At 48.4% G+C, this 26,351-nt stretch overlaps 2 protein-coding genes across 4 annotated transcripts in view; one reads left to right on the plus strand and one right to left on the minus strand.

Moving 5' to 3' along the window:
* Dock2 (dedicator of cytokinesis 2) overlaps positions 1 to 26,351 on the minus strand; it is a 400,432-nt gene that overhangs the window by 194,801 nt on the left and 179,280 nt on the right. The gene's annotated exons all lie outside the window — the stretch shown is intronic.
* Insyn2b (inhibitory synaptic factor family member 2B) lies at positions 284 to 18,176 on the plus strand. The gene is made up of 3 exons (XM_027938545.3): positions 284 to 1,620; positions 2,722 to 2,796; positions 17,990 to 18,176. The coding sequence occupies exons 1-3, from the start codon at positions 284 to 286 to the stop codon at positions 18,174 to 18,176; spliced, it is 1,599 nt and encodes a 532-aa protein (XP_027794346.2).

Genomic DNA, 26,351 nt, shown 5'->3' on the forward strand with positions numbered 1-26,351 from the left:
GATCAGATGTCTAATAGTTAGCCTAATCACTGCTTCTCTGCGTAGCCATCATGACTGCCGTGGAATAACATCGGGACAGTGGGGGAAGCTTTCATAGAGCTCCTAAGTGGAACCACAGGCTGGGAATGGCCGACAGGGCTTCCTATCCTAAAAGGGGAGGGCCACTGCATCCTGGCTGGCAGTTCTCTTTGCCTGAGATGCCGTCATTCGATGCTGCTCCAAAGACCTAAGGGAGATGTGTGCCGGAGAAGTGTCTGGTTCTGTTCCTTCCCACTGAGGCTCAATGGCCCAGCCAACTATGAAAGTGAGACCCGTGCTCCTGAAGCGTAACAGCCTAGAGTCGGTGGAGCTCGTGAAGCCACCTCACCACCGCAGGAGCAAATCCCAGCAGGTGCGGTTCAAGGACGATGGGACCACTAAGAACCCAACTGGCCTAGCTGAGGCCGACACCCAGGCTCCCGAAGACCCGGCTGGGATGGGGAAGACACCAGCACCCAAGCATCATCACCCCCCTGCCTACTCGCTGTCCTTCCCCAGGTCCCAGAAGGCCGGGGGGGTTCGGAACATTGCCATCCAAACCTCCCCCAGTCTCAGGAAGCATTTCCCAGTTTTCAAAAGGAAGAAACTGACAGCCAGCAAGTCCCTGGTGGAAATGCCCACAGCACCCCCAAGTGCCATCCAGGTCAACGGCAACCTCTCGGAACAGGACATTGTGTCCTCTGACCTTGCCTACCTAAGGCTGGCTCAGCACCTGGAGGATGGACCTCGAAGGGTTAAAGTGTCCCACCCATTTCTGCCGAGGGTGTCCAAGGTACAAAGCAATGGGCCTCTTAGCATATGCTTAGAAACTGGGTCTTGGAGGGCCTCAGAGAAAGCTGCAGCTGCCATTCAGGTCCCAGATGATTTTTATCACGGTCCTTCCTGGGAAGCGAGAGCATCCACGCTCAGCCCAGGTGAGTCAACTGAGAGGAGCAACTCGATACCCCCTTTGATTGACGTGTGTCCAGGGGAGGGGAGAAGGGTGCTGATATCAGATTCAGAAAGATCTCCCTCTGGCTTGGCTGTCACCCCAGGCACAGAGAAACTCAAGCACGAATTGCTTTTGCCCAAAGACAACTGTGAGGACCGAGACCTTGGCCTGCTGTCATCTCAGTCAAAGGACACATTCGTCCCTTCATCTCCACAAACTCACAGCTCCCCTGCACCAGGGTCCCACAGCCAACCCACCCATCCAGAAAGAGACTCAGACTGTCCTGCATCGGATGCATCGGATGACAGTCACCAGGACCTGGGGGCATGCAAAACTAACAGTGCATCAAAGTCTGCCCCTGGGTGTAAGGAGCAGCTGGCAAAGAACCCCACCCAACCAGACACCCTGGAATTTCAGAACTGCCCAGGAAACAATCCCCTCCCCTCTTCTCTTCCAAAGAGTGAGAGCAAATCTCAGAGCAACAGGGAGATTAGTGACATCAATCAAATACACCTGGCACGGGGTGAACTCTGCGACCTCCAAGGTCGGCTGCAATCTGTGGAGGAATCCCTACACTCCAACCAAGAGAAAATTAAGGTCCTTTTGAATGTAATTCAAGACTTGGAGAAAGCTCGAGCTCTTACTGAAGGGTAAGGTGAATTTTTCTTATGTTAAAAACTACCGGGTTTGAACTCGTAATCCTCCTGTACCCCCCCATCCCCCCAAAAAATCTTCTAGGTGAAGTCATTTGATGGGATGGGACAGAGAACGAGAGCACCGGCTCCCATTGGCAAAATGTCTCCAAGATGCTTGAGGTCAGTTGTGTCCCCCTATCATAGCTGATGGCCTCCCTTCACTCTGATGGGGCTTCATTCAGTTCCAGGGGTTGGTGGATCAGGGTGAATTTCCACTGTTATTTGCTTTTATGTCTGGGATGGGGGTGGGAGTAGAAAACAGCAAAGCCATGGATCAGACCTGATTTTTATAAAGATGCAGGTCCAGCTGATAGATGAAGGGGGACACTATAGCAGGTTGACACTTCCCCCACCCTCTTAGTGAGTTAATGCATTTGCATTTATGTTTGTCACAAAGGGCTTAAGGTGGCCACTGAGCTTATAGTTGACCATCCTCGCTCCACTGACCACTTTGAGGACTTGGGCTGGTCCATTATGGACCGACTCTGTAAGAGTTGAAATGAGATTACAATTCTGCAAAGAGAAAAAAGTCGCCAAATACATTCCAGGGTGACTCAGCACCAGTGTGGGGAGGGGAGGGCAGTGATCTGCCTGGGTGTGAGCTGCCCTTGTCCTTCTAGAAAGCATCATCTAAAGACCAAGAGGAAGCACTGCCAACACTCATCAAAAAGGGACTGAGAGAGAAGCAATTAGCTGGCATTTGCTGTTAGGAATCAGAATCCACGTTGCTTGAGAAGAGAGAACTCTGTGATGATACAGAGAGAAATGCACTGGACCAAAGGGTCGGGATTTTTACTAATCACTCTATCCAATCCCTCATGTTGCAGGATTGGTGGGAGCAGGAAAAAGCCTTCAGATTTGAAAGTGTTCAAAGATGCATAAAGCCCACTAGAAATGGAGGTCCCCTTGTTGCAATTTTTTATTTCCTTCTTTGCAACACAAACTTCAGGGCACCATGAATGTTGTGTGGTAGGGACCCAGGGATTAGCTGGTAGATGTGTGTGTCCTCTGTGGCCTCTGCCCATTGATTTATCCAGCAAATGCTCTGTCTTGCAGGCGCAACTTTTATCGAACCGGCCAAGACCTCAACAACTGCAGTACCTGCCAGAACACAGCGTGCATCATATACAGGTACCTGGTCACAACCAAGGCCTGCTCTGCAGAGCACAAAAGTCATGGGGTTCAAGGAACACTCTAGTAAACTCTCTAAATGCACAAAGTCGACAGAGGGGAAAAGACAAATGCATGAGACTTAAAACATAAGGTGTTTAACTAGGAGACATTAACTTCTGGTTTCAAGGCAGGTCACCTTGATGGGTAAGGACCTCGATGAGCAAGCCCTTTGGATGATATCATCCCTATGCTTATCAGACAGTAGTTCAGGTACCGAGGTAAGCTCTGCCTGCATATTGGCATCTCATTTCACTATCATACACTGTGAGGTGGGCCTTAAGGGAAGTTAAGCCATTTGGGCCAGCTCATGTAGAACATAGTCTTGAGAGCAGAAGGGGTCAGACTCAGGACTGACATCCAGATCTTTCTAATTCCAAACCTGTGATATCAATTTTTCCACTACGGTGACCCCCGCCTCCCATCTCCACCCCTGGTTGCCAGCCCACACCCAGCACTCACCATGGGTCAAGAACTGTGCTAAGCACTTTGTGTTCCTTTCAAAATATACCATTTCCTCCCAGCATGGGATGAGGTCTACAATAAAGTGGTTTATATAGGAGATAGATGGGAACACGATAGAGTGGTAAGAGCATTCAAGTCGAAAGATCTGTGCTTTGATCCCAAGTCAGATCAGCTACCATGACGTGGTTCAGTTTCTTTATCTGTAGCCTGGGAGCAGTGACCTCTACTGAGAGTCCCCACGGGGACCTAAGGAGGTAACAGATGCAAGTGCCTTCCATAACCGCAACTGAGCAGGGCTCATTACTGTTGTTACCAGGAAGACCAATGGCTCCTCAGCTGGAACCCCACTTTCAGTGGCACAGTGGAAAAGTGGTTAAAAGTGGTCATTTCAGTTGATGTCCTATAATTTTGTTGACCAAAATGTCTGGTTTTCATTTCTTCACTATTTTCTCTTTCCACGGAGAATGACAGCTCGGCTGAGTGCACTGTTGCCCGGGTGGGTTGCCCGTGTCTTCTGGTAGAAATTTCTTGTTCTTTCTGGCAGCATCCTGAGACTTTATTGCAGTAGGGTGCCCCATACCTGGGAGCCAGCAGGTGCTTACACTGGGGCAGAGCTTTGGGCATTTTCTCCACCCACCTGTCAACTCCTTACACGGAGGAGCCCAAGACCACGTTTCTACCAAATAGAGGAAGGTTCTGCACAAGTCACACAGAAAGAGGCCTTTTAACTCCATGTGAAGTGTGCCCTCAGAGGAGGGGCCTCGTAGCTGTGGCAAACAGAAGCAGGCCGACTTTATCAATGGCTACCTTTTTTTTTTCTCCTTTAAAAAAAAATATCTCCTATCTGAAGCGAGGGAGAACAAAGAAACCTATCATAAGTAGGAAGAATTCATTTGAACCAACTTGCATTTAAATTTCTGGCTGTTCTCTCTTCAGGTAGCTACATGATGCATTTTGTATGACCTTAAAATAATTTTTTATCTGGCTGATGTAAAGTGAAAAGGGCAGGTGGTTATTTACCAGCCTGCTATGAGTTTTGTGACCTGGACAAGTCATTCCTGACCTCCGAGTTTCCTCATTTGAAAGATGAGAGCTTTTAATTAGCCAGTCCCAATGGTCCCTTTGAGTTCTGACATTCTGTGTTTCCAAGCTGAATTAAAAGTGACAATATTTGGTTGAACTGTGACCACCCAACAAGTCTGAGAACGTCTGTGGGTTTTTTTTAGTGCTTACTTCAAACATCCCAGGCAAAGGTTCTCAATTAAGTCCCACCCCTGGGTGGGCTGGCAAGCCGCCCCTCCCTTCCAGAAGAACATGTGCAGCTTGCCGAGGCTCCTCATCGTCATTCACAGCCAGTCTAGACTCTTCTCCCAGACAGTATGTGCCCCCCTTGTATCCAAACCACTGTGAAGAAATGGGCAATTAATTTGATGAAAGCAGAGAGATCAGAACAACATCCCCGTCACAGCCACAGAAGCAAGATGAGAGTTGTCATTTAAAAAAAAAAAAAAAAAACATTTCAAATGACTTCGAACTTGTGTGGTGTCCTGAAAAGCCACATCTTAGAAGCCAATGAATAAGTGATGTGAAACGCTCCTCCGCGGGCCTCGCTCTGGCGCTGTGCTCTCTCCCCCTGATGATGGATGGGCTCAGAGCATGTCACTGTACATGAGGCACATGGGCACATGATGGATTGCCCACTGGGCCCTCTTCTCTGGAGACGCTGCTGCCTCGTTAGCAACACATAAGGTTTTCTAAGTGGGATTTCCCACAGGGCCCAGGAGCCAAAGGCTGTGGCTCTGCTGTTGCTCCTGTCAAGACACACGAGACCATTGGTCCTATCTCTGTGCCCCCTCAGCCTCCTTGACTCTCTCCTCCTGCCAGGGATCACTTGGGTGGATCCTCTATCACCAAAGAGCCAGCCTCAACACTGGTGCCTAAAGATCCCATGCATGGATCTCCCAGCTTCCAAGGATCCCATACACTGGGGAGGGACTCCTGTGTGTTTCTTTGTTAACTGAGCTCCAAGGGAAGAGGGTAAGAATTGACTCCAAACCTTAAGCTGGTTCCAGGAGGTTTAGTCTCCTTTTTTCTCACCTCTTTTTAGCTTGGATCCTAGGATAATTTACCCAAAGGCTTGAGTGCACTGCTGCTAGAGGTACCCAAGACTCAATAACACTGAATTACTCCGTGAGAAAGTTTGTTCTCTTTTCAAATTTGTTTCAGTCCTTCCGATCGCCTAGAGGGGAAATCTGGTTGGGTGCTAGAATGTCTTTTTGAGGCTTTCTTGCTTGCTTATCACCTTTCTTTGTAAAAAGAGAGTAGGTCTGAGGTTCCCAGCCCCAGGCAAGCAACAGTATCCAGCCAGAATGTAATGATTTTTAATTTTTTTTTTTATCGAAGCTTTAAAAACTAATCCTCTTAAATATTTATGGTAAGTGATACAGGTCTCCATTTCAAAAGTGATATTTCCTATGTTGTATAATTGTTTTTTTTTTCCTTAAGTTTAAAAAGTGAATTGATTTAGAAAAAAAAAAAGGCTAAGTAAATAATTGTGCAGATGATGTGGGAAATCTGGTAAAATCCATGAAGGTGGCGAACCACTGATTGAAGTCTGGGAAGCAGTGCCCTCAGAAACGACTCCCTTTCTTCTTTCCAAGGGCACAAGGTCTCTCTCAGCCACCTCCTCCTTCCTCAACCTGATCTCGGCTCCTCCAGCCATATCTCCCCCATGCTTCATGTTCATGTCCACTCTAAAAATAGTCAGCAAAGCCTCTTTGGAGGACTTTGACGATATGGCTCATGCATTTCTTTTCTGGATGTAGCTCCCAGGAAAAATCCATTTAAGTTGTAAAATGCTTCTAATGTTTCAAGAGAAAATAATGGAAGTTCTTTCCCCCCCAAAAAAATTTATGTACCATCCAAGCATATGGCTTGGATGGAAATAAAGCGCAAGCTATAAACTCATCGTTTTTAGTGGGTGAAGGGAGAGGTTGATCATGTAAAATTTGAAAGTTGCTAAAGAGGAGAGAGATAAGAAGAGCAGTTGTTTGTCTAAGGTCTACCTGGACAGGCAGCTCCTCTTCTCACTCTTAGCCTCTTCTTATTGCTTCAGCGGAACTCAAGACTCACAGACTTGAGTTTATTTCTGTGGTACCACTTTCTCTTACTCTTTCCTAAGTTGTGGGTACATATCTGTGTCATGTAGTGCATGACTTTCAACTAACTACAGATTCTTCCACTTAATGTCTGTATTAATCAGCTTCATGTTACTACAACAAAATGAGGCAACTATTTAGCTTATGGTTATAGAGTCTCATTGCTCTGTCTTCTGATGAGGGTGGCACATTGTGACAGGAATAGAATGAGCCACTTACATCAGGAGCCAGGAAGCAAAGAAAAACTGAGCATCTAGGGACCCCTAACTCCATTCAGGAGCACACCCATAGCCTAAGGGCCTCCCATAGGCTCCACCTACTGAAAGTACATGGCACCTCCCAATGCCACCACCCTGGGGACCAAGTCTTTAACATCATGTTTTGAGGACACCCATATAGCAATATCCCAGGGCATCCCAAATTTACCTTATCTCTAAGCACATTCCTCACCCCCCCACATACAAAAAATGAATTCCCTGTTTACTTTCTGCAACACCACTGACCACGCAGCAACTCTATAAGGACACCACCGTCCCCGCCTCACTCTTCTTCACTACACATGTCAAGCTGACCATCCGTCCCACCTGCCCTGTCTATCCCGCTGCCCCCATCCAGCCCCTTCACTCCCACACCCCTGCTCTGGCTCTGCAAGAGCCCTCATCATTCGTCACTTGAATGCTGGTTGGTCTTTTCACTATAGGTCCCTTTTACTCCATCCCAAGTAATCCTCCATGCAGATTGCAAAGCCATGTCTCACAAACCAGAACCCGGCCGCACTCCCCTGCTGAACTGTCCTGCCCTGGTTCCCACTGTTTCCTTGAGCTGACTCCTCAAGGCCCTTGAATGTCATGCTGAAGCCTCTTTTGACCTGCTGTGTTCTGGCTCCACCACAGGGTTCACTGGGCTGGCCACTCCATCAGGCCTCTGCAGGAGTCACCCGGCTTCCCCAGAATCCCTTTTCTATGCTGCTTTCTCTGGAATTGACCAGTCCTGCCAAGAAAGCCAATTCCATGGACAAACTTGATCCCTTCCCAAGAAGGACACCACGGCCCATGCATTCCTCCCCTCTACCATTGATCCTAACCCAAGGCTTACAAGGTTCTCTCCACCAGCAAACATCTAGCGCCCAAAGTCCTAGGCCAGTGTCTAATACAGAATTGGTCCTCAAGACTCTTGTCAAGGAAGGAACGAATGTATTAACTTGAAGATGAATTAAAAGCAGCAGAGGGCTTGAGACAGCTGTTTGGATCACCTGAAAAGTAAAGTCCTGGTTATCATTTTGCACAGCTCCATCCTCGGGTATTGACATGGAGGATGTGCACTAATCAAATGTTCTCACGAGGAAGAGAAGGCATCTATGTAGCCAGTTCTTTTAAACTACATCACATAGTGACTGAATGTACTACACGGACTGTCAATTTTAAAATACCTGGAATACTTCATTCTTCCAATGAGGTAGAACCTAATCAAATCTCCCTTTGATGGCTCCGAGAATCTGCTGTGCTTTCACAGGACATTGAGATCCTTGCTCTCCGTGGCCTGCTAGCAAAGCTGCCTAGTAATTCCATGCAGACTGGGGTGGGCAGGACAAAACTCAGCTGTGCATCTCCTCTGAGCTGAAATACCTCTTCCCTTGGAGTCCCAGCCATCTCTAAAGAATTCGATTGGCAGATTCTCTGGGTAAAACATCAAAGTCCAGGGTGGTGGGTAGAATAATGCCTGAGATGACCACATCCCAACTTCTGGCCCCTGTGAATAAGTGACCTTATCTGGCAAAGGGAACCTTGCAGATGTGGTTAAGTGAAGGCCTTGGATGGAGATCAGTATCCAGGTCTGCATGAGTGGCTGACATCATGAGGGTCCTCATGAGGACAAGGGGGAGGCTGGAGAGTCAAAGGCAGAGGTCAAAGTGATAAGGTCACAAGCCAAGGAAGGCAAGGGATGTGTTCCCTCATGGCCCCCAGAAGAGCTCAGCTCTGCTGATGCTCTAGTGGCCAGCCAGTCTCCAGACAGTAAGAATAAGGCCCATGATCCAATGTGTGGTCACTGTTCGAGCAGCAATAGGAAACCAGTCTGTTCACATGGAATCCCCAGAGTGTGTGAACTATGCGGGTGCCCTAGGGGTCAGCTTATTGGATTTTATTTGATGATTTTTTGCAACTACAGAAGCTAAGTTCAGGTGTCTGTAGGGTTGAACTGAAAGGAAGGAACAGTGACCACCAGCTGCTGAGCATCTATCTGTAAACATAAGGCTGTTTTCAGCACCTTATGTTCACCACCCTATGGGAAACAGTACCCCCACTCTACAGACGAGGAGTCGAGGTTCAGGGAGAGTCATGAACTTATATGATTTTCAAATGAGGCAATTGAGACTGAGAAGACCAAGGCACTTACACAGTTATTCTGAACTTCATAAAAGCAATAGCAAGGTCAGAACTCAGTCTGTCTTCCCGCAAGCCAGATTTCAGAGCAAGTTGCCTTCAGCTAGACCACTGGGTGGCTGTCAGGGCTACATGGACTGTAACATCATCACTGAGCTCTACCAGACAAAGATACCATTGAAGATGCAGGGCCTGAACCAGTTCTTGAGGCTTGACTTCAGGCCCTCTGCATCAGAATCCTCAAACCGGCTGTGCTGAGGCATAGGTAGAGAAGAAGCTGTAGTCACAGCAGGATCCCTGGGAAAGTCTGAAGCTTTGCCAGCATTGGCTGGGTGAGATCAGGGTCTTTAAAGGAAGAGTCCACTGTTGAGTTCCTGGAAGACTTTGGGGGGGACAAGTGCATGAATACAAAACTCTTGCTCATAAAATAGCTCATAAACCAGCATTTGTTTTTAATGCTTCTTTGGAAAGATGAGTTACCCTTCTGCTTGGCTTTGACTTTAGGGTTAGGTGGTCACAAGTAGACCTAATTGTATATGGAAGGAGCTGGTGGGGATGGAGGAAAAGGAAAGAGAAGAAGTAGGGAGAGGGAGCTCATCCTTGCAGTAGGTCTCTTTGGATGCTTCCTGCTTCCAATGAGAAGAGGAAACTTGTCCCTCTCTGGCCATTTGGAGACCTGCTCGTATAATGCATTACTAAGGGATTCATGGGAAGCCTTTCATTCCTCCCACACCTCCCAGTTCCTCAGGCCTCATCTGAGATCAGGAACTGATTGGCAATCCAGGCTGACATTTCTCCTGCAATTAAGGTTAAGAGCATTGAAAAGCCCCATTCTGCTCCCCAGCTGAGAGTCCAGTGCTGGGCGCTGCCCCCAGTGAGCCCTGGAGAGGGGAGGGTGTGTGGAGGCTGGACCATTGCCCATGCACCTACCCTTCAGGACAGAGGTACGGTCACCCCACACTGGTGACTGGAATATGCACAAAGCTACATGCCATGCTAGAATCCTCCACCCCATCCTGATTTCCTTAAACTCCACAGACCACAAGTCACTGTATTATTATTATTATTATTATTGACACCTCCACTGTTAACATCCTTCTGAACCAGCCTGAGAAGTACCTAGAGATCCCTACCAGGAGATTTGCCCCAGAAACCTCCCTCTGCCCCTCCTCTCAGTATTTTCATTTCTGGTGCTTCCCTTTCAGTTTTGATAATGACAGGAAATGACAAGACCCCCCCCCCGAACCTGGGCCACAGCTTCAAAGCTGGGCACCCTGTGGGAGAAAAGCTAGGACTTTCCCTTAGGGAGAAGAGAGGCTCTGGAGAGCCAGGGAGCTGCCTGGGGTCCTAGGGCTGGTGGCCTTGAGAGCCCTTCCTTAAGTTTCCTTCCAGGGTTAAGCTGTTGGTCACTGGCCTGTGGCCTCCCCAGCCACTTACAGCTATGTCACTTACACTGACAGAGAAATGGTGTTTCTCTAGAAACTGCAATGTACACTCAGTCCTAAGGGTTTAGCAACCAACTTTCCACTTAAATTATTCAGTATTTTTCCTTTTGTCTGCTTACCATGCTCTCGCAGCAAGGAGCCAGGTGAACTGTGAGAGCCACAGTCTCCCAGCCAAAGTCCTCTCTCTGGCCAGCAAAGAAATGCACAGTGAAAAATAATTACAAAGCACACAGCAGATCTGTTCTTTCTAGAAATCACAGGTGCCATTTACAGCTGTCATCAAATTCCAAGATGGACTGAGGGACACCATCTCAAGTGGTGGGACGTGAGCCTCACGGCAATACCATCCAGCGTCCTCAGAATGACCACAGCCTCACTTAAACTGCCTCTGGGGGAACAGCCATAAAGTGCGGGCAGAAACTTCTGAGGCCCCGACAGGTTGATACCCAAGATGTTCATTGTGCCTATCCCCCGATTCTCTTGGTGGCTTTGTCCCTTCTTTCTCCCTGGAGCATAAGGGAAAAGAAGTCGGATTTACAGCATCAGCAATTTATCTGCAATAAAAAATGAAAGCTGCTTTAATGTGTTAATAGCTAAAGAGGCTGGAACACGCCACAAATATGAAATCAAGAGAGTTGAGTTCTTCCCAGGAATAATAAACAGGTGCTGGGGACACCAAGGCCACAGATGACCACACAGTGATCCAGCATTTATTTCTTTGTCAAATTCATATAATAGTCGTTACCCTTTGTCGAACCTGCCGCCACATCAGGCACTTTAACGCCACACGCATCTTCTCATTTTAGGCTCCAGGTGACCCCCCAGTGTGGGTAGGACTATTATTCTCATATTACAGATGTAGAAACTGAGGCTTGGAGTGGTCCAGGAACCTGTTCCCTAGGGGCCAGGGCTCAAGCCCGGGTCCTACTTTCAGGGGAGTTCAGTTTCCCGTCCCTCCCTGTTTCCTCTTGACCTTGCCTCCTCAGTGCATTGGTGTGGCATGTGACTGAGATGACCAAGCCTTTCTGAGGCTGACAGCACGCTCCTTGTCACAGGGCCACAGACTTCCTTCAGAGACAGCGATCAGCAGTGAAGATTTCTACAGCTTGGTCCTGCTGATTTCTGTGCCTGCAGGAGAACCTGGGATTCTCTGAGAATTCGTCAGCAGGTAGCTGCCCCAGGAGAAGGGGTGGATTGCCAGTGTGAAACAGCAGCAAGTCGTTACAGCCTATAAATGATGAGCAACCTGGTCAGAAGGAACCAGGTCGTTGTGCGGGGCGGGGGGAGGAGGTATAAAACTAGAGCCCCCTTTCCCCTAGACTGTGATTCTTCCCCAAAGACACTTTCCTAAGTGGTGTGATTTACCCTAGCGGACAGCAACCAAACTACCCTCACTGCATCCATCAATTCTTACAGCTAATCCTTTAAAAGGAAAGCTTCAGAGGGCCAATAAGTCTGTGGTGCACTTGGGCTCAGTGGTAAGAGGAACCGCAGGAACGCTCCTGAGGGAGAGGAGACGAGGCAGAGAGGAGTCAGGAGATATCTTTTCCTCAGGGAGATGCTGCAGGGCACTCTCACTTCTCAGCCCGCTGGCCTGCCATGCAGGCTTGGTGGCAGTGGCTTGTCAACATCTCTCTTTATAAACCAGCAAGACCCACCTGCCCTGGAGGGAGTGCCCAGGGCCCACTGGAGACATCAGCAGCCTATCCCCACCCAGGTGACCTTGAATGAGCTGCCTTCTAAGGGGTGAGCATCTTTTCTGGGGTATGCAACCTCAATGCCAAGGCCACCCTGAAATCCAAAAAGAATATTGCAGACTGGTTAGCAGGGACCCGGAGGGTCCCCCATGCAGCCCAGCCCAGTGTGGCTATGGCTGTACAGAACGCTTTGGGGTCAGTCAGGAGTGACAGGTCTGGGTGGCCACCCCACCCTCACAGACCTTTTGCAATCCAGATCTCACACAGGCACAAGAAACTGTCCCTTTGGAGCAGTATGTCTCAGTTCATGAGCTTTGGCGGCAACATAACTGGGGTTCGAATCTTGGCTCTGTCACTTCAGTGGGTATCCTTGGCAGGATACTTAACCTCTCTTTGCCTCAGTTTCCTCATTTGGTAAATGAAGCCAATATTATCTGTGTCCTGGTACAATGAGAACTGTGTGACAGAAGGAATGTCAACTTGCACATGGTGTCTCTGGATCTCACTCCATGCGTGAGACTCTTTCTTGTCATAATTATTATTATTGCCCATTTAGATTACTATGTGTCCTGTTCAAATGGGGTTCAGGTCATTTTAGGGTTTCTTCTCTTTAGAATACAACCCTGAAAGAGCCAGGCCCTTAGTGGAAGCATGTGATCCTTCTTTAGAAAGAGCAAAAGACCAGGAGTCAGGAAGCCAGGTGTTTCTGAAATTTTTTGGTTAAATTCTACTGCCTAATGCCATAGCAATTAGGAAGTGGGGCATCTCAAGGTGATTAGGTCATGAGAGTGGAACTCTCATGAATGAGACTGTGTACAGAGAGTCTGTGGGCCCCTTCTGCCAGGTGACAGGGTGGAGTCAGCCATCCGTGCACCAGGAACTAGGCCCGTGGCAGACAGGGAATCTGCCGGCATCTTCATCTTGGACTGCCAGATTCCAGGACTGTGAGGGGTTCAGTGCTCCTGTTAAGCCATGCAGTCAAAGGTGTTATTCTACAGCAGCCTTAGCTGACTTAGACTCCAGGCTTAAAACTGATCCTAATTCACACTGTGACTTGCCTTTGCCAACTTATCTTTCTGTTTTAATTGCCCATTTATGGGCATTTATGGGCATTCAATCTTCCCTTCTGCCTGGGATATCCTGAGGATAAATGAAACACAGACCTGAAGCATTCTGCAAATTTGAAGGTCTTTTATAAAAGTAAGAGGTTTCTTTGATTTTTTGTTGTTTCTATATAATTTGGTATCTCCTTGTGGCCCACCCAACTTCTGCTCGCTCAGCTAAGATCCTGCGTCTAGCACCTAGCTCACTGCTTGCTCATGTGTTTACATATTTACCTATTTTTCCACCTGCTCCTTACTGTTTCTTGGTTCAGGCAAGCCATGATACAGAGCTCTCGCTGCTTCCAGTTACCTAGAAAAACATTCTTCTGCTTCCCACCTGGCATGATGGCTGGAGTATTGATCTGTCAGTTAGATTAGTGAGGTGCCCTCAAGAGGGAACCCTGAGAGTTCTCATCCACTCCTGGTTTACATACTGCTCACTGTCTAAATGCAGCATAGTATCATGCTTAGACGTATTCTAAGATGTGAAGGGCTCAAAGGCTCCCTAGTGACCTGGGCATCCCTGAACCTTGGGGTCTGTATCCTGTGCATCCTCAGGGGACCAACCCACATGCTTTGCCTGGGCTGGACTTTCTCAATTGCTCCAGCCCTGAATCCTTCACTGCAATAATTTCTTGATTAATCTTGGTCCCCTGGGTTCTAAATAAACTAAGCACCCAACACTTATCTTCCTTCTTAAGATCCTGCATGGAATATGCAAGGTGGGCAAAGATGGCACAGGAGGGAGGGTAGGAGGGAGGGAGAGGTGAGGCTGGAGGGCTGTTTTGTTCTACCATCAGGCCACGGCCCAAAGCCGAGAGCTCACCCCCAGAATCTACAAACAATTCCCCATGGAGAATCCTCACCAAGCTGGCAACAGGCTCCTCTTTTCCAGGGGCTGGGGAACATGGTGTGGGGTTGGCATCTCCTCTTTTCTACCCAGTCTTAGGATGCCAAGCAGATGAGGGTGAAGGCACAGGCTCCTCCCCATTTATAAGGCAGCTGCCACCAAAGCAAAACATATTCCCTCTCTTCCCCTCCAAACCAAACAGAGTTTGTCAAACAGATGAATAAGAAGAAAAGGGACAATTTTCCTTTATGTTAATAAATTGCTTTGGCCTAAAAAACATTAATCAATTTCTTTGCAAAGCACACACACTTCTCCATACTCTGCTATTTGCCTGGCCTTGAAAAGAAAGTCACTTTCAATCCCCTTTAAACTGTCAAGACCAGTGGGGGCAGTCTCAGCGGGGAGGGGGGAGCTCCCCAATCCCCAGTGATTATAATGGAGCCCGGCTGCGTTTCCATAGAAACGCGGAGTGTGTTCTCCCCTGAGTGTGCAAGGAGGGGAGGGGTGGAGAGTGATGCCGAGGGCCAGGTGTGTAATCACTGAGGAGACAAAGGTGCAGATGAGAGGTGAGGCATGTCCCTAAGACCTGGAGACCAAGAACTATGTGAAGAAGCATGGATCCAGCAGACTGCGTCCCAAGCAGGGTGACGGCACCTGCCACCATGGCCATTTGTACAACTACCCACCGGAAGTTATTAAGCCCCACACTCAGCTGCTTCTCGGGGTGGGGATGAACCTGTCCAAGGTCACCTAGCCAGTGGGCAGTGCCACCTGGGTTCAAACCAGTGGGTGTTCAACTCCATCCTCTGCCTCGGGCTGCACTTCAACCTGTGTCCCTGAGATGGGGTTAGTGTCTGTCTCCTGGCTCTTCCCCCCAGGTTGGCCAGCTCTGCACACATTCTGGATTCACCCACAGCTACTTTTCCTAATAGGTGCCGGGGCACCTATAAATCTTGACAAACTCAGGTGGTGTGTTGCTGGACTTGCTTGTTTGATTTCCAAAGTCAGAAATCTCACATGTGAGAAGAAATCTGCTGCTGCATGTGTTCACAGCATTGGGAGGAACAGATGGACAAGGACCTGGAAAGCAGGGGCAGTGGAGAGAAAGAAGAAGAATGTTTTGAAAGCAACTGTTAGTGTAATCGCTAACTAGTACCCTGGGAAGTGAGATCCATGGGGACAGTATCCAGTGTGTCTAGCTCCCTGGCATGTCGATGGGACCTAGCACAGTGTTGAGCTCAGATGGAAGCATGGAAGGATGGATGGATGGGTGGGTGGGATGTTCTATACCATATAGCATGGAAAATTCTAGAACGAGCTGGTACTCAATTCTCTTTGACTCTGCTTGACACTCTACAATGAAGATGGTTTTTCTGATGCACTAGGTAGGATGGCTCTATTTAAGGGGAATAGTGACTATGAATGCTCCCTACTTGTGAGCCATGTTTTCTCAGTGCTGCAAGGGTAAGAATCAGAGCTTGCAACTTGCTGTTTTATATTCCTGCCTTGGTGCAATGCAGAGGTTGCTGGGGACAAGTCTCCCCAGACTCTGAATCCATCACATTAAGTTTCCACTGGGAAGAACAAGGTCCAGGTGGTGCAGACAGAAACCCACTCATCCCCCCAAGACTGATCAGGGTGCAGGATCTGCGATGCATACAGAAGTATGAGAGTCACTGTGTGAGTCTGTGGGTGTCTCTGCCCGGTGATCTGGCACATCCTGGGCTTTGGCTGGAAGGTCCCTAACAGGCACAATGTTGACCTGAGGGCTCAGACACTGGACTAGCAGTGCCAGGAGGCCCCAGAGAGTGCTGGTCTGTCTACCATTCCTTCCCCAGATCCTAGAACAGGGATTAACACCTGGAAGATGTTCAACCAGTACTTATTAGGGGACAGGTATTTAGACCTGATGCCCACTCTGTGGGGCACACTGTTTGGGCACTGCCTCTTCATCCTCTGAGTGGGTGCCCTGCTCACTTGGCACATGAGGAGTCTGCTGCTCAAAAATGGGAAAAGACTCCCCAAGATCTCACTGTTGATATGCTGAGGAGGTTTGCTTTGAAAACCACTTCCTGTTTTCTTCTGTCATATAGGTCACCCACCAGGATTATGTCCCTACAGAGAGGATCAGGGAGGAACAGAAAGAGAAAGAATGCAAGCAGAAGAGAGGAAAATCTGGGGGAAGCTCATCAAAAACCCAGAAGTGGGGCAATTAGATGCCCTTCCCCAGGGCTCCCCATGAACCCGTCCTCATCCTGCTGCCTACAGAACAGACTGCTCCCCTTGTGTCTCTCAGCCAGTTTCTTCCCTCTCAGAATGCTCGGTGACAAGGCATCTTTGGGGCTTCATTAGTCACATGTGGCAATTGTGATTTACCTTCTCAGCAGCACTAACCTGAGTTCTGAGAGGTGATATGAGGATAGTAGGCGAGGGCAGGTGACCCTTTAATGAGGGCTTCTTTTCAGCCCTTGCTGGGGATGGAGGCTCTAGCCAGTCATGCCACTTCCCAAAGCAGCGTGGGCAGGGTCTTTGGTCTTCTGTGCACATCATTTTCCTCCTGGCTGAACAGGAGTCTGTTCTGCCTTCTTCGTGACCCCACATTCCCTCCCCCTCCACTCCCCCATGCGGGTTCCTCATCCTTGGACCTCCCGAGAACCCTGGTGCCAAAGCAGGCAACGAACACATCTGAAAGCCTAAGGCCTTCTCCAAGCGCCTGGCAGAGGTGAACCTCCTTGGGGGAAGAGAACTGTTAAGACGGGGGAGCTCCTACCCACCGCAGCCATGCCTAACAGGAACCCTTCTTTGCAGCCAGATTCACTGGGTTCTGGGAGGCCGAGCAGGGCCACAGGTAGGCTAAGGCTGGCTCCCCAGCTTCTCTGACACACAGAGCTCAGGGGGAGCACAGCACCCACTCCTCAGAGATTGCAGCTGCTGCTCCAACTCCCTGCTCACCTCATCCTGCTGGCTACAGAATAGACTGCTCCCCTTGTGTCTCTCAGCCGGTTTCTTCCCTGGAAAGCAGGGGCAGCGGAGAGAAAGAAGAAGAATACCCCAGGGTATCCAAGACTTTTTAGTGTAGCCGTCCTGGGTGACTGGAATTCAAAGAGAGTTACACTTATCAAGCATCTCTGCCCGGCCTCAGGCTGCCTGGAAAATGGGTGGGACCCAGTTGGCATTTGACCTTTGAGATAGCAGTTAATTCTCCTGCAACATCAGAGGGCAGGAGACTCTGCTGCCTCTCAGTTACATGGTCCGCACAGCTCACATCTACTTCATAGACCTTTGTGGCCATCAACACAGAATAACCAAATCTGTGCATTAATGATTCTAAAATGCACAAATGAAAAAAAGGAGACTGGTCCTTCACTAAAGGAATATTTAATCTCTCAGACCAGAGGAATGCTGTGAGGTGCTCTCATATGTAAATTTCTCAATACACCTTGTTAAGTCGAGAAGCAATTTGAAGAGCAAGGCCCAGTGCACCAGCAGTGCTGGTGATAATGAGATGCCAGCAACAGGGGCAAAAGCAGGAAGGGTGGCCCCATGTCAGACACTGCTCTGGGCACATCATCTGTATCATCTCACCTTACACATGCCAACTCCCAAGAAGGTGCCATTACTGCCTCCATGTCACAGATGAGGAAACCGAGCTCAGTTTTATTTGAATGTTCCTTTTATTATTAAAATATTTTATAATGAGGCAGTTTTCATGCCTAATGTATAATAGCCTACATTAACAATAAGGACTGCAGATCCACCAAGACGGCTTCCAGTATTTACCGAACACCCAGCAGAGCCTCTCTGTTACATATCATATCCACACTTGATAACAGCCCTGTGAGGAACGCACTGCAGGTGTCAGTTCAATCTATGAACAATGAGGGGTTCAGAGAGGTTCCATAACCTTCTCAAGGCCACACAGTCAGCCACTGGGTCTCTAAGGACCAGTGACTTGATTCCAAAGCCTGTGCTCTTCGTGCCAGTTGGGGACCTGGTGACGCAAAATCAGTGTGTTTTGATTTGAATTTACTTTTCTTCTTTCCTCTGTTTTTCAGTGTAGAGTATGATTTTCGGCAGCAGGAAGGAAGGTTCCATGAAGTTCTGCAGAGTCTAGAGGAAGTGGAACCAGTTGAGGAAGCATCTTCCCCACCAAAGTCCCCAGCAGAACCCCCGGCCCCTGAGAAACAGGATCTGAGGCGGAAAACGAAGAAAGTGAAGAGGAAGTGCTTCTGGTGGATCTGAGCTCTTGAGGTCACCCTCTGAGCTCCCAGGGCCTGTTTGTCAATCCTTTCTGTCTGAGCCTCCCGGGCTTCTTTACCAAGGCCCAGGGCTGGGAGCCCTTGACCTGTGAAGCCAGGGAGCTTGGGGCCTATGTGGCCGCTGCTGGACACTCGATCACCCACCTGATCTGAGTGTGTGCCGCTGCTTGCTGAGGACTTCACAGACTCTGGTGTGACCACGAACTGAGTTCCCTGTCACACATGGCCAGGCCTCATCCCCATCTGCTACATCCAGATTCCCACCACGGGCAAAACCCCCACCGCACTTTCCCACACCACCATGATGCTGAGCACTTCATCCCGTCCTGGTCTCATGAACTCAGAAGGGAAAAAAAAAGAAAGAAAGAAATGCTGTGCAGAGCAGGAAGATAGAGGAGGGTTATAAGCAGATATCCTGGGGAAAAATCAGATGAAAACCCTGGGAGTTTCCTAGCTATCAGCGCACATGGGCACGAGAGAAAAGCAAGGTCATCCTGGCACATTGGGGTCCTTTTCATTTTTAATTAGCCACTCCATCCCAAACCAAGGAGCACTGTCACACAGTGTGGGCCTTCAGTCCATGCAGTGTAAGGTCACCCCAGGGTATCCAAGACTTTTTAGTGTGGCCGTCCTGGGTGACTGGAATTCATCAGAGAGTTACTGACACTGTAGTTTTTAACTTATCAAGCATCTCTGCCGGGCCTTAGGCTGCCTGGAAAGTGGGTAGGACCTAGTTGGCATTTGACCTTTGAGATAGCAGTTAATTCTCCTGCAACATCAGAGGGCAGGAGACTCTGCTGCCTCTCAGTTACATCTTATCTGTGACATATAGGAGGTGAACCTGAGACACAACACTCCTTCTCATCCATGCATCCCTGTGCCAGCCTCGTAGCTAGGAAAACACACACCATTCCACTTGGTCTCCCTTCCTGGAAACCAGGCAACCGTCACTTGATTGAAGAGGCAGCAGATATACATTTCTCCATTCTAGCATTGAAGGCCTTCCCTTCCCAAAATCTGAGTTCTTTGGGTCTGGCTCTTTCTTTTGACAGGACCCCTCTACCTGGGGAGTTCAGGAAAACTTGTATGGCTGTGCCAAGCCCTAACATAGAAGGAAGTAATTGCTTCATACTCTTGAGGCTGATGGGTAGGGTGGCAAGGCTCAGATTCCTGCACATTAAATTCCTTGCTAGCCTGTGGTTGGATTGAAGCCACAGGAATGAGTCCTAAAGCTAACTCAGCTTTAAAGGAGGAAGGCACTTCAGGGACCCTTGGCCCAGGACCCAGGGTCTCAGTGAAAGCCTTGGTAGTGCACGGCACCCCGTGTGTACATGGGACGTGTGTACCCTACTGCCAACTGAAGCTAATTGAGCAAACCACCCTGCAGCTTCACCTTCCCCTCTGAAAGGCCTGCAGTGCACAAAGCTATTTCAGGGAGAGTGAGAGGGAAATTTGGCAAGGAATCTCAGCTTGCACTATTTAAGTCTTTGAATGTCATTCAAGATGCTCTTGTTCTGCTTCTAGTATAATGTTTAAACCCACAAAATGAGACCGGAATACATAACGTCAAGTTAGAATTAAGATAAATGCACTTGTCATACTTAAGAAACCACATTTCAATAAGACATGCTACCACTGGCTACAAGCCACTGATCTCTCTGTCTGTATCCATACAGTCTGTTCTCAGTGGGCCCCAGCAATGGAAAAGAACAGCGCAGAGGATAATCCAATAGGGCGAAATCATTTGAGATCTCTTATGTAATTTTCTCTTGTAGTAGAGTTTCCATCTTAATTTGGTTTGCTTACGCTAATTTCAAATGAATTTATATTCTTAGGCATCATGCTGGAATGGAAATAAGCCTGTTCCCAGAATTAAGACACCCAGGCAACAGAGCAGTCTATTCCACTAACCTTGGGCAAGTTGCTTAACTTTTCAGGGCCTGTTTGTCCATCCTTGAATGGTGAGAGCGCCTGCTTTACCTACTCTGCAAGATCCGGGCAACTTCCAACTTCAAATGGACAGAGCCACTCAGCTATCGAGAGCATTTGCCCCAGTGAAGAGAATACAGGGAGAATATAGCTCACACAAAATTAAGAAGCTCCTGGCATCACACACATATCCAGCTGGGGACCTTGCATCAACCCTCAACTGAATTAAATGAAATCAGAACTGAAAAATGTTGATGTTTCCAGAAATAAAACCAACTGAGGCTCTACTGATTCTATACCAAAGCACAACACCGCATTGCTTGGGCCACCCACCTGAAAACGAGACGGAGGTCCCTTCTGAAAATCAAACATTCAAAATCATTATGAGGAAAAAGGATTTGATAAACACCTTCCTGACGGACAAAAAGGGTTGTATCTGTGCTTAAACAACTACACATACATACACCAAAACTCTACGTTCACCTCCCCATTGCAGACCGCTGCTCCTTTGTAAAGTATTGGTGACATCGACCATGATATTCTACGGAAATGCTTCACTGGAGGCGATATGGTTTTGTGGAGAAAGATTAACTTAGCAAAAATTGCTTTTATAAAACTGAAGGGGGAAAGATTGATACATCAACTTAAATTGCAGGAATTTATGTAGCCGCTTTCTCTGTAGTTAAACAGTGCGTACCGCTGCCCCGGATCTCCGTACCTGCTCCCGTATAGAGCACCTTCTTAAAGACAATGTACTAATGTAAGGTTTTGTAAATTTCTAAACCGTTTTAAATGGAATATTATCTTTTGCAATAAACTTACATATTTTTCCTAGGTTTGAAGTCTCCATTATTGGAGGGGTTGATTTGGATTATAAGCAAGCCTTGATGGTCCTGGAGGGCAAGGATGGCATTTGTTATAATTGCTTTAAGACATTTTTCAGGGATAAAGAAAGAACAGATTTAGAAGTTAGTGTCTCGATGGTCACATGGAGCCTCTCTGTGTGAGGGAGGTGACAGGAATCAAGGCAGGCATCCCCAGTCGCATTCAGGATTTTTATCATTAGGCCCATACACCTGGCTCTTATTTACTCCATGTTTTCCTTTATTTCCTGCTTAATTTGTTTGTTTTTAAAAGGTTCCTTTGTGTCACCAATACAAAGAAAAGCAGAATCATCATCCAAAAATAGAAAACAAAATAACAGTAACTTTATTATATTCAAAAGTGTTTGTGCTTTTGAAAGTTGGGGGTGCTGGGCCCTAGACCAGCTCTTTGTGAAAAGGGTTACAAGCCCCACTGAGTGCATCCTAAAGCCACCTTGACACCAGACCATGTTCCACCCGACGAATCAGGAGGCATGAGAGAGAACTGAAAAGAAAACACTTCCTTATCAGGTGAGCCAACCCTCTCCATAACCAACTGCACCCCAAGCCAACGTGTGGGAGTCAGGAGACTCGGGCCCCCACTTCAGGAAAGACCAATTTAGGAGGAATCAAAACCAAAACCGAAACCTGGACCAGCAATCAGAAATCTTGGGTTTGGTAGCATTCTGCTCCTTTCTCTGTTCTAGGTGACCTTGGGCAATGGCTTAACCTCTGTGAGCCTCTGACTCCTCTTTATATAAAGCAGAACCCCTACCTGACGAGGGTGTCCCCACAATCACACAGCAGGCACTCAGCAACACACCTGCCTTCCTTCACTGGTGATTGAAGTAAATTGTGAGAGGGGAGGGAAGACGCCCCCAGGCGGCTGCAGCTGGCGCCAGACACAGGCTCAAGGTTTCCTCAGGGTGAGGGACAAATTGTTCCTGACCTTATTAGAACCATCAAAAACCATGGCGATACTTGGTGAGGAACCAAGTGTAGTGACCCAGAAGAACACCGGGCACATGGGACCCGCCCGCAGTCTGGGATCCGAGGATTCTTGAAACACAGAATCACATATCCCAGAAATGAAGGAGACTTCAAAGCCAGGTCCCTTCCACCTGAAGCAGGGGCCAGTTAGATGAAGGCAGCCTAGATGAGCTGCCAGGAGCCTTGCCACAGTCACCCAGGGAAGGAGGTGCTGGGTGGGGGGTGATGTGTGAGCTCCATTGGTTCACTGCTCACGGCAATTCGCTATCTGCTCAAAAGGTATTTTGTTTTAAGTTCCAAGAAACAAAGGTGCTCTGTGATCATTATGCCCAGTCACCAGGAAAAGGGAATGGGCACACATGCAAACCCAGCCTGGGTCATGTATTGGGGCAAAACACGCCACCAGCTTCACAGTCAGGACCCTGGTGGGTCCTCTCACTCAGCTTCCCCTCCAGCTGCTTTTTACCAACCTGAGGCCTAAATTCCTGCGACACCTCCTGGCGCCTGGTACCCCTTCTTTGCATTTCCGTGCACCTCCCGTGGAAGGGCCTCCTGTTCCAAACCACTTTGCATCTCCACGGGCCTCCACAGGGATCTCCCAGTGGGCTGCCTGCTCCCACCCCCTGACTCCTCCAGTACTTTCCCCTCACAGCAGCCAAAGCAAGCACTACAAAAATTTAGACCTGAACCATGTCGCACATTGCCTGAAAACCATTCAGTGGCTTCCTGATAAACTTAGGGAGTTAAGTCCATGACCCAGAGGCTGGGAGGACCCGCCCCTGCCTCCTCTCCTGTGAACTCCAGGGGGCGCTTTGCCTGTGTGACCTCTGATGGTGTCCAGGCTCCTTGGGTTCCACAGACCCACCATGCTTACAGCCCCTCAAGGATCAGGAGACACACTTGTTCCTGCATGGAGTGTCCCACACCACACCCCCGCCCTGCCCTGTTGCCAGCTCCATTGAGGCTTGCCGGATAGTGATGCCAGTGACTAAGACCACGCCAAGGGCGCTTTTTAGTCTCACCTGGCAACAGAGACCTTGCTCTCTAAGTCCTTGGCACAGTTGTCCCTGTGCACTAATCTATGTTCTTCTTTGTGGACTGCATTTCTCCCTAAGGCCTGCATCCTTTAAGGTAGAATGTGCATATTTTGGGCATCCCTGCATTCCCAGCACTCACCACAGTCGGATTCAGATATTTGCTGCAGGAATAAATTTATGGATAAATTGGATCCGGTGGGAGGAGATGGTAATAAGTCACTATCGGCATTCCCTGTCTATCATCCTCACCCAGGACGGTGCAGTCTACACCTGAGCTCCCAGGGTTAGGGTCTTCAGCAGTTATTGTGCCCAAGGTTTCTCCCTCCACGGTGGCCACCTGGCTTTCAGGTCTCAGGAACATGAACTTGCTCTGGCCTTCTCCCTGCACCTTTATTCTGTACAGCCCAGCTTAATCTCATTTCAGAATAAATTGCCATCATAATTAAATCCCAATGCATTTGGAACATTTTACCAAGATACTGCCTCACTGTATGAGAGAGAAAATGAGTTTTGAAATTAAAGCAGATTGTTAACTATTTTTGCTGTAATGTTTCTATTAAAATGTCAGCATTTATTTCATGTGACCAAGTGCATTTGAGACCAAATGCAGTTTAAAAAGAGGTGGGGTCTGTCTATCTGGAGGAGCATTACGGGCAAAGCATTTTTCCTTGGCTTCCACCGCAACCACGCAACCACAGTAAAAAGACAATACAATCAAACAAAAGGATTATATGCCGCAAAGTGAGGGAAAGCTTTTATTATCATGAGTGGCTTTCATAAATTCTCAGGATCCATAAGTATATTACATGAAATTTCACTCAAAAGAAACCCATAATTTTTTCTGCTGACAAAAACCTCAATGTGCATTTTTTCAGATTGCCAGCTAGACACCGTGACCTCTGCTCTGCGCTTCATCTGGTTTCCCAGGTAGCGCACACAATGTTGTGACACCCGGTGATGCTTCCTCATGAACCAGGCCGGCTGAGTCATTTTAATTGCTGAACTCCAGAGCTGAGCGCCAAACAACCAAACCCATGCTGCAGGCAGAAATCAGACAGGTGATGCAAGTGACAGGAAGTTACTTCTTGTTGTCATTACTTTCTGTTTTCTTGGTTTTGTTTTTCAAATAAAAAACAATCTACCTTTAGTAGCTGAGAACCTGGGATCAATGACAGCAAAAGCCCAGCCATGCTAAACACAATTGACATTGCACACCCAGGGCAGCGGCTTCATCTCTGCCAACAGGCACCTGTCCCTTCCAAGAGTGCTCAGGTGCACCTCATAGTCACTGTCTTCAATACACAGTCCTTGAGCCCCTTCTCTGTGTCAGGCCAGGTGCCAAGGACACTGAGAGAAGACCACAGAGGTATCCTTGGCCTCAGAGAGCTTATGGTCCCATGAGGGGGCTGCCCACATAAGCAGGTGTCCTTTTCTGACTCACCCCACCTGCGTGTCACCCACCCTCCTTCCAACCCACTGAAGGCTGACCTTGTATCCTCCTGGAGTGTCGCTCACCATCCCCTCCTGCCTCATTACAGGTTAGTAGTGAGAGGGAGGGATGCTATGTTCACCTCAATGGGGAGCTTTCAAAGTCCCAGAAGTCTTTACACAGCTCAGTTGCAAGACTTGGCCACTGTGAGCCCTTGTCTCCTCTGGGTGGACCCCTGTGGGGCCTTCAAAGTCTTCTTCCTCTCCCTGTTTTCCTGCCCTCTCCATCCAGCCTTCTGGATCTCTCTAAGACACATACTGGGCCATTCCTTGGCTTTATGTCTCCAATGGCACCCACCAGCACCCTGGAGTTCAGGATGCCTTCCTAGCCACCAGGACTCCTCAGCTCACTCTCACTAGCCTCACAATGGGGCCTGACCTCCTCCAGGTCACTTTGCCCATCTCCAACTTACTGCCACTTTCCAAAGTGTCGGAGGCTATCAGAGACTGTTCCCTGTACGTGGGATACTGTCCCATCACCTGTCTACTACAGGAAATAATTTTTCATTAGGGGAGAATAGAAAAAGGTAGCCATATTACTATTGATAGTGACGATACAAGCTCAGTGTGTTGAAGTAACCACGGGCTTCACGTCTGTCATCTTGTTTATTCAGCAAACTATCACAAGGGAGCTGATGGTGACCCATTTTTTTTCAGCAGAATAAATGGAAGCTTTGGGGAGAGAAGAAGCCTGTCTTGGTCTAAGGTATGGGGGGGTGAAGTCTAGGTCTGCCAAACTGGGGGCCTGGACTCACACGCCAGACAGCAAGTTGCAATTTAAATGTCACCTCCTCTCTGTAACTTTTTCTGCTCATCTCCCGCCCCTGCCACAGAATTAGTCACTCCACCCTCTGAGTACCCACGGCACACTGTACAGGCAGCCCCTTCTCATGTCATATTGAGATTTCTTTTGTCAACCTCTCATGCTCATCTCACCAGGAGTTGATGTCCTGTGAGACAGGAACTGTCCTTGCCGTCTCTGGGACCCTCGGGGCTTCCCACCATGACCTGAGAGGCTGGGAAAGCCACACACAGTTTGTTGAAATGCACTGGGAGCAAATGAGGCTATGGAAACCTCAAGAGGAGGCCCAGCCCAGGGGAGAGTCAGACCAGACCAGGCTGACCGACTCCTGCCGGGACCTTCTGCATGGTCTGAACCAGTGCCTTTGCTCCATCCCCCACCTCCATCTGTAAAACGAGCCATCTGTCTTCCCAGCTTTCCAGGCTGTTTAGGAGAGTAAAATTATATACATGAAAATGCTTCGGGAAGTTTGGCTATCTCATTAATTCCTATTTTTAAAGAAACAGCGTTTGAGGTTTTCTCTTCTGATCGTAAAAGGAAAGCAGAATTATTTTAGAAAAAGCCAACTCCAGAAATGGGCAAGTCACGTGTCCTCAAAGCAGAAGATGTGGACATGATTTCAGACTCAGAATAGGGCCCCTGGGTTTGGCCTGGGAGGGCGAGACCCCTGGTGAGACCACAGGGCTTCCCCTCCCTGACCTTCAGTTTCCTCGATGACCTTGTTGATATGTTCATTGTTGACTAAAGCCACAGGATGTCCTTGTGTTCTAAAAAACCCTAAATCTAATATAAATGCACAAATGCATCAGTGTATGGATGCAGCATAAATATACACAAGTGATTTCTGATTGAAGGATCACTTCACTGAAGCTGTCCTCTGGAGTCACGCAAGGTCAGTGCCCAAGGTGGGGAAGTCCTGCACCTGAGTCTTGTGGGGGCCGGTTTCATTAGCAGCTCTTCCAACAAGGTTTCTCCCCAGCAGCGTTTATCCCTCAACAACAGCCCCAGAAGGAGACCCCTATGGTGTCTTTAGCTCCCCAAGGCTTTCT

This window comes from Marmota flaviventris, chromosome 5 (assembly GCF_047511675.1).
Source record: "Marmota flaviventris isolate mMarFla1 chromosome 5, mMarFla1.hap1, whole genome shotgun sequence".
Lineage (NCBI taxonomy): Eukaryota > Metazoa > Chordata > Mammalia > Rodentia > Sciuridae > Marmota > Marmota flaviventris.

Bases quoted from the DNA above. Each gene is read 5' to 3' on its own strand.
- Insyn2b (XM_027938545.3), top strand. From the start codon at position 284: ATGGCCCAGCCAACTATGAAAGTGAGACCCGTGCTCCTGAAGCGTAAC. The intron at 1,621-2,721 runs GTAAGGTGAATT...TCTGTCTTGCAG, and splicing joins GCTCGAGCTCTTACTGAAGG to GCGCAACTTTTATCGAACCG. The intron at 2,797-17,989 runs GTACCTGGTCAC...TCTGTTTTTCAG, and splicing joins ACAGCGTGCATCATATACAG to TGTAGAGTATGATTTTCGGC.